Below are 12,125 nucleotides of genomic sequence, written 5' to 3'. Positions count from 1 at the left end.
TAACACCCCGAGAATCATGCTACAGTAACTCTCTGTGATTAAGCTAATCATGTTGCTAAACAGGGCTTGATCACATTTGAATCACATTTCTTTTCAAACTCCTAATTCAAACTTCAATTAAATTTAAAATGGAAAATAAAAGTTTTCAAAAATTTAAACAAAAATGTTCGGGCCATGCCAGAAATTGCACTGATAATTATTGTGGAGAAAACACATTTTTATAAAATGCCTAAATATTTTTAAATGAAATAAAACAGAAAAGAAAATAAACAAATAAAAAGAAAATACAAAAGAGCACAGAACAAACAAAAAAAAGAAGAAGGAGAAGGCCCCCCCCCCACTGGACCCCTGGCCCAACTGGGCCGACCCCGGCCCAGCCGGCCTAGCCCACCTCTCCCACTCGCCCTCCCCTTCCCTGTTCCCCCGACCGGGGTCGGAACAGGGGCCGGTCCCCGCCGCACCCCCTCGCCGGCGACGGGGGAGGATAAGGACGCCAGCGCCCCCCCGCCTCCTCGGGCCCCTCTCCCACTCGCCCCCGCTCACCTCTCGGCCTCTGCGCCTCTCCCTTCCCCCCCTAGATCCACGCCGCTCCCTCCTTCCCCACGCCCGACGCGGTCGCCGCCGTTCTCCATCGTTCACGCGGCCACCGAGCCCCGTTCTCCTCCCCGACGTGTCCCCGAGCTCCGCCGCGTCGAGCCCGTCCTCCCCGACCACCTGCTCGAGCCGGGACCCCCTACATCGCCCCCAACGCCGTCGCCTTCTTCCTCGGGTCGCCGCCGTCTTCTTCGACTCCGGCGACTGCTGCTGCTACTAAGCCACCCACGGGCCTTTCTTGCGCCGCGCGGTGAGCTCCTCTACCTCCTCCCCCTCTCCATTAGATAGCTAGCGTGCCGTAGCCACCGCGCCGCGTTAGGCCGCACCCTCCGCCGCCTAGCACGTCGTCGGCGTCGTTCCGGCGACCGTTTGGTCTTTAGCTAGCGCCCATCTTGCTCGCGCGTGCACGTAGGCCTCGCCCCGCCCTCTGGATTGCCCGATCTCGCGCCGTTCCACCGTTCCCGTTGCTCGCCCGAAGCACCTCGCCGCCGGCGAGCTCGAAGCACTCGCCCCCGTCCGTTCCAGCCACTCCGGCCACCACCGTTGGACGCGCGGCGCCGAGCCGCGTCGAACGCGCCCACCCACAACCCCGCAGACCCCCTGTGCGCGAAACCCGCGCCCCTCCCGAGCCGCGCCGCCGCGTTTGGCTCGTCGGAGTCAACTCCGGCGCGTCTCCGGCCAGTGGCCGACGTGGCGCCGCGTGGCCTCCCCTGTGAGGCTGACGTGTGGGCCCTTGGGCCCTGTTGACTGGGTTGACCCCAGTCAACTGCTGACTGGGCAGGCCCAGCCACTGACATGCGGTCCCCGCCGCATAATTAACAAAAAAATGTTTTTTATAATTAAAACTAATTAATTAATCTAATTAGGCACTGACAGGTGGGGTCCAGTAGTTAATTAACTAAAATTAGTTAGTTTAATCTTCTGTTAGCCCACTGTCTATGACAGGTGGGGCCCACTGGTCAGTTTGACCTGGTCAGCCGCTCTGTTGACCTGCTGACGTCAGCATTGCCTCATGCTGACGTCATAATTCATTTTTGCTTAATTCAAATAATTCCAGAAATTCAAATAAACTTTGAATATTCATATCTTTTAAACCGTAACTCGGATGAAAATGTTTTCTATATGAAAGTTGCTCAGAACGACGAGACGAATCCGAATACGCAGTCCGTTCGTCCACCACACCTCCCTAACCTATCGAACTAGCAACTTTCCCCCTCCGGTCCGTCTGTCCGAAAACGTGAAACATCGGGAATACCTCCCGGATGTTCCCCCCCTTCGCCGGTACCACCTACTGTCGCGTTAGGACACACCTAGCACCGCTCATTGTCATGTCACGCATCGTCATGCTTATGTTTGCATTGTATTTACTGTTTCTTCCCCCCTCTTCTCTCCGGTAGACTATGAGACCGACACTGCTGCTGCCCAGTTCGACTACGGAGTCGACGACCCCTCCTACTTGCCAGAGCAACCAGGCAAGCCCCCCCCCTTGATCACCAGATATCGCCTAATCTTCTTTATACTGCTTGCATTAGAGTAGTGTAGCATGTTACTGCTTTTCGATATCCTATCCTGATGCATAGCCTATCCTTGCTACTGTTGTTGTTACCTTTACCTGCAATCCTACATGCTTAGTATAGGATGCTAGTTTCCATCAGTGGCCCTACATTCTTGTCCGTCTGCTGTGCTATACTATCGGGCCGTGATCACTTGGGCGGTGATCACGGGTATATACTTATATACTAAATACATGACACATGTGATGACTAAAGTCGGGTCGGCTCGTAGGAGTACCCGCGAGTGGATCTTTGTGGCGGAGCGACAGGGCAGGTTGAGACCGCCTAGGTGAGAGGTGGGCCTGGCCCTGGTCGGCGTTCGCGGTTACTTAACACGCTTAACGAGATCTTGGTATTTGATCTGAGTCTGGCCATTTGGTCTATACGCACTAGCCATCTACGCGGGAGTAGTTATGGGTATCCCGGCGTCGTGGTATCAGCCGAAGCCTTCGTGACGTCAGCGACTGAGTGGCGCGCGCCGTGTTGGACCGCTTTGACGTAACCGCCGTGATCGTGTGGGTTGCTAGGTCTGCTCGCGGCCACGTTCGCAACGTGCAGGTGTGCATAGGGCGATGGGCCTAGGGCCCTGCGCGCTTAGGATTAGACCGGCGTGCTGACCGCTCTGTTGTGCTTAGGTGGGGCTGCGATGCGTTGATCTTACGAGGCCGGGCATGACCCAGAAAAGTGTGTCCGGCCAATTGGGATCGAGCGTGTTGGGTTATGTGGTGCACCCCTGCAGGGAAGTTTATCTATTCGAATAGCCGTGTCCCTCGGTAAAAGGACGACCCGGAGTTGTACCTTGACCTTATGACAACTAGAACTGGATACTGAATAAAATACACCCTTCCAAGTGCCAGATACAACCCGGTGATCGCTCTCTAACAGGGCGACGAGGAGGGGATCGCCGGGTAGGATTATGCTATGCGATGCTACTTGGAGGACTTCAATCTACTCTCTTCTACGTGCTGCAAGATGGAGATGACCAGAAGCGTAGTCTTCGACAGGACTAGTTATCCCCCTCTTATTCTGGCATTCTGCAGTTCAGTCCACTGATATGCCCCTTTACACATATACCCATGCATATGTAGTGTAGCTCCTTGCTTGCGAGTACTTTGGATGAGTACTCACGGTTGCTTCTCTCCCTCTTTTTCCCCTTTCCTTTCTATCTGGTTGTCGCAACCAGATGTTGGAGCCCAGGAGCTAGACGCCACCGTCGACGACGACACCTACGACACTGGAGGTGCCTACTACTACGTGCAGGCCGCTGACGACGACCAGGAGTAGTTAGGAGGATCCCAGGCAGGAGGCCTGCGCCTCGTTCGATCTGTATCCCAGTTTGTGCTAGCCTTCTTAAGGCAAACTTGTTTAACTTATGTCTGTACTCAGATATTGTTGCTTCCGCTGACTCGTCTGTGATCGAGCACTTCTATTCGAGCCCTCGAGGCCCCTGGCTTGTATTATGATGCTTGTATGACTTATTTATGTTTTAGAGTTGTGTTGTGATATCTTCCCGTGAGTCCCTGATCTTGGTCGTGCACATTTGCGTGCATGATTAGCGTACGGTCAAATCGGGGGCGTCACAAAATTGAAGAAGAGGGTCTCCCACAAGCTTGTGGTAGGCTTCTCCAATTACTTAATGCTTTGTCTGATCATCCTCTTAAGAAAAATGAAATACTTGATATCTTTTATAATGGACTAACCGATGCTTCCAGAGACCACCTGGATAGTTGTGCTGGTTGTGTTTTCAGGGAAAGAACACCAGATGAAGCTGAAATTCTATTGAATAATATGTTGACAAATGAAAATAATTGGACACTTCCTGAACCAACTCCTAAGCCAACTCCGAAGAAAAGGGGTGTTCTATTTCTCAGTCCTGAAGATATGCAAGAGGCAAAGAAATCTATGAAAGAAAAGGTATAAAAGCTGAAGATGTTAAGAATTTACCTCCTGTTAAAGAAATACATGGTCTTAATTTACCGCCTGTTGAAGAAATACATGGTTTTAATCCATTACCTATTGAAGAAACACATGGTCTTGATAACCCGACACAGGTAGTAAAGGTAAATTCTCTCTATAGATTTGATGAAGGTGATATTCCTCGTTATAAGTCTGCTAGCCAATGCTTAGATGAGTTTGATAATTTTTTTGTCAAACAAGAAAACTTCAATGCTTATGTTGGTAGACAATTAAAACACAATGCTTATATGATTGAACACTTGGGTGATTATATGTCTAGAGTTAAAGGTGAACTTAAACTCATTAGTAAACATGCTTCTATGGTTACCACTCAACTAGAACAAGTACCTAAAGCTCAGAATGATTTACTCAATGAATTGAATAGTAAGAATAATGATTTTGCTGTTAGAGTGGCTACTAGAACTGGTAAAATGACTCAGAAACCTTTGTATCTGATGAGGACATCTCTGCCGCAGTTACTCCTATCGCCACTCCTACATCAGTTATGCCATCCGGACCTATAACTAGAGCGCGCGCGAGACAAATAAATGGCCAGGTACTATCGTTCCTTTATAAATATGATCCGGCTAATGAGGATATAATATTACGCTCATATTCGGATTTACTTGTACTTAGGAATAAAGGAGAGATAAAAGATGAAGACAGTGTGCATTCAGATCAAATGGAGCAACATTCTTGCATGCATGTCACGTCCCATCCATGTACATGCATGAAGTGCACCAAGGGACTTGGATTAATGGGCCAACATCACCACGTGGGTGGGCCTCTGGCTTTCGGCCACGCCACCAGGTGCTTGGCGCAACTTCCAAGAAGGCCAGCTACGTACGACGCGCAGTCCGATTCGTGGACAACACATACCGCCTTCGACCGGAAGCAGTAGCGAAACGTTTCGACCGCATCATTGCCTTTTAATAAATAGCTAGTCTAGGTTAGGGTTTAGACTCGGGTTTTATTGTATTGTCTAACCATCGCTACAATTTCGCATCTACGAGACGTGTAGGACTATTGCCTTGTCAGATCCACAGTGGAACCCCAACTTTTGATCTAGTTCGTGTGCTTAATTTTTCATCCGCAATTTCAGATTGCAATTCGCCTTTGTTCTTGCCGGTTCTTCGATTGCTTGCAGGAACTCGAACCTCGTTGTTCAAGTTGATCGTGCCTACGGCAAGGTCAATAACCATCGGAGATTGGTTTAGCGATTGTCGAGGCGTATCGTCGGGTACGGTATAGCCGGATCGTCAAGGTCAAAATCCACCGAATCGATAATTATCCCCACTCTCATCGAAAGATCGGGCCACCGTCACATCAAGTGGTATCAGTTTTCAGGTTCATCGGTGAGAGATTTACAGTTTTCGTAGTTTAGTTTATTTTTTGATCCTATAAACCCACGAAAAAGCCAAACAATAGATTAGTTCATCCATTACACCTATCTTTTTAGCCTTTAGCAATTTTTGCATCTAGTATTTGCGTAGTTGAATTGTTGGTTGCATTCATCCTAAAATTAGTGCTGGTTTAGATTTGTTTTGGGAGATAATCATCTACTAGATCGAACCTTGTTTTTGTCCATCATATTTTCCGCCGCCAGTTCGTTCGTAATCTGAAAAATAAAAAAACAAGTCGCATCGTTTTCCACGCGTACAGGCTTTGCGCCACGACACAGTATTCCAGACTCGGTCAACCTGCGCGTGCGTACGTGCAGCCTCGTCTCACGTGTTCGCCCAGACATCAGCCACCCAGTGTCTGCTCTCCGCGCTGTTGTTCCCACACGTACGCGAGTGGCCAGACATCTTTCCATCGGTGTCTGCCGTCACGCGTCACACCTCCATCAGGCTGTTCCTATCCATTCATATACTAGTTAGCTCGCGTAGCACTTTGTCCAGTAGCCTTGCATTATTTTTCTTTTTCTCTCTTGTGACTTAATTTCTGTCCGTGACTTGTGCTAGCAACCGCTCTGAAAAAAGAGAGGAAAAAAACAGAGAACAAAAAAGAGCAAAAAAAAAGAAGAAGAAAAAAAAGAAAGAAAAAAGGTTTTGCAAAGTTCCAGCCGGTTCACATCTTTTGAAATATCTCTTGCTGTTGAGAACTGTTACTTGGTGCATATACGTGATAATTGTTGCACATCTTCTGCTCATGTCGTCATACGCTACGTTTGTACCTTACTTATATCTAGCTATTTAGAGCTATTTTCGTTATCGGTTTTCACTCCCTTGATTCAGTATCTAGGTTTAGATTGTTTTATCTCTTACTATTACTAGTCGACTGCCAGCACTAGTTAGGAGTTTGAGCAATTATTCAGCTTGCATTACTTTTTGCTTAATTGTGCCACATATTGTGAGTTGAGGAAACCTTCACCAAGCTCCACTTCCTATATTGTACCCTGTTCGGTCACTTGGTAATCGCTATATCAATCTTTTGATAACTTTTGACATCGCCAACGGTCGACAACCACGGCAGCACGGTAAGAATTGGTAAGAGCTTGGTAATTGCTCGACAGTTGAGAGACATTTTCCACCGCCTTACCGTAGTTATTGTAGGAGGAATATACTTGTGATTTTGTTCTTGTTTCATCCTAACCATGGCAGGTGACGAAGACAACATGAAAGCCACGGTCGCACGCCTTGAGGAGGATGTGCATGCATACACCGAGCGGTTCACATCGTTCGAGGGCGCACTTGATAAGCGTCTCAAGTCGATCGAGGATAGCAACGAGACGTTCAATCAAACACTTGCATCTATTATGAAACGTCTCGATGCCGAGGATGCCCGTCTGGGTGGCACCTCCACTGCCGCTCTGCGTCTTCCAGCCACCAACACAGGTCTACAATGAGCTTGTCGGGTGCCCCCAGGAGACCCGAGGCACCCTCTTTCATACACCGATGCCGTCGACCAGCCCCGTCCTCGCAACGCCAACTCGATAGCCGACGACATCCAAGATGACAACTATGATGGTGATTCTGAGGATCCTGATGCAGTTATTGATAACAATGATCGTGATCATCGTCGACTACGCAATAATCAACAAGGTATGGGACGACACCAGCGTCCTCAGGTACGTGGCCATGATGATTCTTTGGGTAGAATTAAATTTTTCATGCCTCCTTTTGATGGGAAATATGATCCAGATGTTTATCTTGACTAGGAATTACTAGTTGATCAAAAATTTGCTTGCCATGATTTTCCCGATGATAAAAGAGTTAGGGCTGCAACTAGTGAGTTTAGTGATTTTGCTTCTGTTTGGTGGAGACAACATTGTCGTAATATTCCTACCACTTGGGAAGCTTTGAAATTAGTAATGCGTCACCGTTTTGTTCCTGGATATTATGAACGTGACTTGCTAAATAAACTACAACGGTTGAACCAAGGATCTAAATCTGTGGAAGACTATTATCAAGAATTGCAAATGGGCATGTTACGTTGTGGTTTAGTTGAGACCGAGGAAGCCGCTATGGCTAGGTTCTTGGGTGGATTGAATAGAGAAATTTATGACATACTTGCTTATAAGGATTATCATTCAATGACCCGTTTATTCCATCTTGCTATACATGCTGAACATGAAGTGCAGGGTCGCTCGAGAATACGTTCTCATTTTTCTACAGGTCGTACTTCCACATGGGCGCCGCGCACCCCTGCTGCCCCGTCTACTCGCCCCTCTACAACAGCACCTGCAACCTCTCGACCGGGGTCTTCTTCATCAACTTCAGCATCACACTCTTCGGCACCACTGAAAAGTACTACACAAATTCCAACAAAAAGTTCGTCGTCATCGTCCGCTTCCTCCAAAAGAACAAAGGATATCCAGTGCCACACTTGCAAGGGATTTGGCCATGTCATGAAGGAGTGTCCTAATAAGCGTGTATTGATCATTCGTGAAGACGGTGAGTACGACTCCGCTAGTGATTTTGATGAAGACACATATGCCTTGCTTGCTGCACATGAAGACACAAGACCGGAGCAAGAGGAAGAACATGTGACCGCTGACGACGCCGATAAGTACATGAGTCTTATATCACATCGTGTACTTAGTGCTCAGATTGTCAAAGCAAAGAAGGATCAACGTCACAACCTCTTCCACATCAAAGGAGTCGTCAAGGAGCGTTCCGTTCGCATAATCATTGATGGAGGGAGTTGTAACAATTTAGCAAGCATTGACATGGTGGAGAAGCTATCCCTACCTTCGCGACAACATCCACAACCTTACTACATTCAATGGTTTAATGATGATGGAAAGGTAAAGGTAACACGCATGGTGAGAGTTCCTTTTTCTTTAGGTTCATACCATGATACTATTGATTGCGATATTGTGCCTATGCAAGCTTGTTCTATGTTACTAGGAAGGCCATGGCAGTATGATAAACAATGTTTACATGATGGTAGAACTAATCAGTACACTCTCACACATAAAGGAAAGAAAATCATTCTACACCCTATGTCTCCTGAGCAAATTTTAAAAGATGATCTTGCTAGGGCTAGTAGAAACACAAATACTGAGCGTACTAAATCTGAAAATCAGAAAGTTGTTGATGAGTTAGAACAATTTAATAAGATGCACAAATCTGATCCTAGCACATCTAAAGAAATTAAATTGAAAGGTGCTTCTTTCTTAGCTACACGTGCTGAAATTTTTGAGTTAGATGCTCATACTGATGAATGTTATGCTCTTATTTGCAAAGAAGTTTTGTTTTCATTTGAGGATATGCCTTCTTCTTTGCCTCCTGTTGTCGCTAACCTTTTGCATGAGTATCATGATGTTTTCCCAAAGGAAGTACCATCGGGGCTGCCACCTATGAGAGGAATTGAACATCAAATTGACTTGATACCTGGCGCCTCATTACCCAACCGTGCGCCGTACCGGACTAATCCTGAGGAGACTAAGGAGATTCAGCGACAAGTTCAAGAACTACTCGAAAAAGGTTACATTTGGGAATCCCTTAGTCCATGTGCTGTACCAATTTTACTTGTTCCTAAAAAAGACGGTACTTCACGTATGTGTGTTGATTGTAGAGCCATCAATAATATAACAATTCGATATCGTCATCCTATTCCTAGATTAGATGACATGCTTGATGAACTCAGTGGCTCAGTTGTGTTTTCTAAAGTGGACTTGCGTAGTGGCTACCATCAAATTCGTATGAAACTAGGTGATGAATGGAAAACTGCTTTCAAAACTAAATTTGGTTTATATGAGTGGTTAGTTATGCCTTTTGGATTGACTAATGCACCTAGTACTTTCATGAGACTAATGAATGAAGTCTTGCGAGCTTTCATTGGACGATTTGTGGTAGTATACTTCGATGATATTCTGATTTAAAGTAAGTCACTAGAGGAACACTTGGACCATTTGCGTGCTGTTTTTTCTGCTCTACGTGATGCACGTTTATTTGGTAACATCGAGAAGTGCACTTTTTGCATGGATCGAGTCGCTTTTCTTGGCTATGTTGTGACAGCACAAGGAATTGAAGTTGATAAAGCCAAGGTTGAAGCGATCCAGAGTTGGCCGACCCCTAACTCGGTCACACAAGTACGAAGTTTTCTCGGACTTGCTGGGTTCTACCGCCAGTTCGTGAAGGATTTTAGTACCATCGCAGTGCCGCTCAACGAGCTCACAAAGAAAAATGTGCCATTTGTTTGGAGCGACGCACAAGAGGAAGCCTTCACTACTCTTAAAGATAAGCTTACACACGCCCCTTTGCTGCAATTACCCGATTTTAATAAGATGTTTGAATTAGAATGTGATGCTAGCGGCATTGGTTTAGGCGGTGTTTTATTGCAAGAAGGCAAACCGGTAGCATATTTTAGTGAAAAACTCAGTGGGCCTAGTTTTAATTATTCAACATATGATAAAGAACTTTATGCACTAGTTCGGACTTTGGAGACATGGCAACATTATTTATGGCCTAAGGAGTTTGTCATACATTCTGATCATGAATCACTCAAGCATATTAGAAGTCAAAGCAAACTGAACCGTAGACATGCAAAATGGGTTGAATTTATTGAGTCTTTTCCTTATGTTATTAAGCACAAGAAAGGGAAGGAGAATGTTATTGCTGATGCATTGTCTAGGCGCTATACCATGTTATCACAACTTGACTTCAAAATTTTTGGACTTGAAACTATAAAAGAGCAATATGCTAATGATGTCGATTTTAAAGATATTTTGCTCAATTGCAGAGAGGGTAGAACTTGGAACAAGTTCGTCGTTAATGAAGGATTTGTTTTTCGTGCTAATAAGCTATGCATCCCAGATAGCTCTGTTCGTCTTTTGTTGTTACAGGAGGCACATGGCGGAGGACTTATGGGACATTTCGGTCTTAAAAAGACAGTAGACATCCTTGCTGGTCATTTCTTCTGGCCAAAAATGAGACGGGATTGGAGAGATATGTTGCACGCTGCACGACATGCCAAAAAGCTAAGTCACGACTAAACCCACATGGTTTATATATGCCTCTTCCTGTTCCTAGCACTCCTTGGGAAGATATATCTATGGACTTTGTATTAGGACTGCCTAGAACACGACGGGGAAGGGATAGTATATTTGTTGTTGTTGATAGATTCTCTAAGATGGCACATTTTATACCTTGTCATAAAAGTGACGATGCTACTCACATTGCTGATTTGTTCTTTCACGAAGTAGTTCGTTTGCATGGTGTGCCAAATACAATTGTTTCTGATCGTGACACAAAATTTCTTAGCCACTTTTGAAGGGTGTTGTGGACAAAATTGGGGACTAAGCTTTTATTTAGTACTACATGTCATCCTCAAACAGATGGTCAAACTGAAGTGGTTAATCGAACATTGTCTACTATGCTTAGGGCTATTTTGCAAAAGAACTCAAAAATGTGGGAAGAACCAGGTGATTTAGTATGGTTACATTTTCGAAAAGACCGCTTCCCTGATTTACGAAAGTCAAAGTTAATGCCTCGTGCGGATGGACCTTTTAAGGTGATAGAAAAAATTAATGAGAATGCGTATAAGCTTGATTTGCCTGCAGAATTTCGGGTTAGTCCCACATTTAATGTTGCAGATTTAAAGCCTTATTTGGGTGAGGACGAAGAAATACCGTCGAGGACGACTTCGATTCAAGAAGGGGGGGATGATGAGGACATCTCTGCCGCAGTTACTCCTGTCGCCACTCCTACATCAGTTATGCCATCCGGACCTGTAACTAGAGCGCACGCGAGACAAATAAATGGCCAGGTACTATCGTTCCTTTATAAATATGATCCGGCTAATGAGGATATAATATTACGCTCATATTCGGATTTACTTGTACTTAGGAATAAAGGAGAGATAAAAGATGAAGACAGTGTGCATTCAGATCAAATGGAGCAACATTCTTGCATGCATGTCACGTCCCATCCATGTACATGCATGAAGTGCACCAAGGGACTTGGATTAACGGGCCAACATCACCACGTGGGTGGGCCTCTGGCTTTCGGCCACGCCACCAGGTGCTTGGCGCAACTTCCAAGAAGGCCAGCTACGTACGACGCGCAGTCCCATTCGTGGACAACACATACCGCCTTCGACCGGAAGCAGTAGCGAAACGTTTCGACCGCATCATTGCCTTTTAATAAATAGCTAGTCTAGGTTAGGGTTTAGACTCGGGTTTTATTGTATTGTCTAGCCATCGCTACAATTTCACATCTACGAGACGTGTAGGACTACCGTCTTATCAGATCCACAGTGGAACCCCAACTTTTGATCTAGTTCGTGTGCTTAATTTTTCATCCGCAATTTCAGATTGCAATTCACCTTTGTTCTTGCCGGTTCTTCGATTGCTTGCAGGAACTCGAACCTCGTTGTTCAGGTTGATCGTGCCTACGGCAAGGTCAATAACCATCGGAGATTGGTTTAGCGATTGTCGAGGCGTATCGTCGGGTACGGTATAGCCGGATCGTCAAGGTCAAAATCCACTGAATCGATAATTATCCCCACTCTCATCGAAAGATCGGGCCACCGTCACATCAGTATCCTGAAGGCCATCCTAAGAGAATTGAGCAG

The 12,125-nt window shown here is 46.0% G+C and overlaps 1 protein-coding gene across 1 annotated transcript; it reads left to right on the top strand.

Moving 5' to 3' along the window:
• The first annotated feature begins 6,874 nt into the window (after positions 1-6,874).
• LOC141042979 (uncharacterized) lies at positions 6,875-10,447 on the top strand. The gene is made up of 4 exons (XM_073511894.1): positions 6,875-6,940; positions 7,097-7,198; positions 7,687-9,097; positions 10,293-10,447. The coding sequence occupies exons 1-4, from the start codon at positions 6,875-6,877 to the stop codon at positions 10,445-10,447; spliced, it is 1,734 nt and encodes a 577-aa protein (XP_073367995.1).
• The last annotated feature ends 1,678 nt before the right edge of the window (positions 10,448-12,125 follow it).

The sequence above is a fragment of the Aegilops tauschii genome, chromosome 3, assembly GCF_002575655.3.
Source record: "Aegilops tauschii subsp. strangulata cultivar AL8/78 chromosome 3, Aet v6.0, whole genome shotgun sequence".
Lineage (NCBI taxonomy): Eukaryota > Viridiplantae > Streptophyta > Magnoliopsida > Poales > Poaceae > Aegilops > Aegilops tauschii.
Note: the sequence above shows the minus strand (reverse complement) of the source record. Positions and strands in the feature narration are given on the sequence as shown.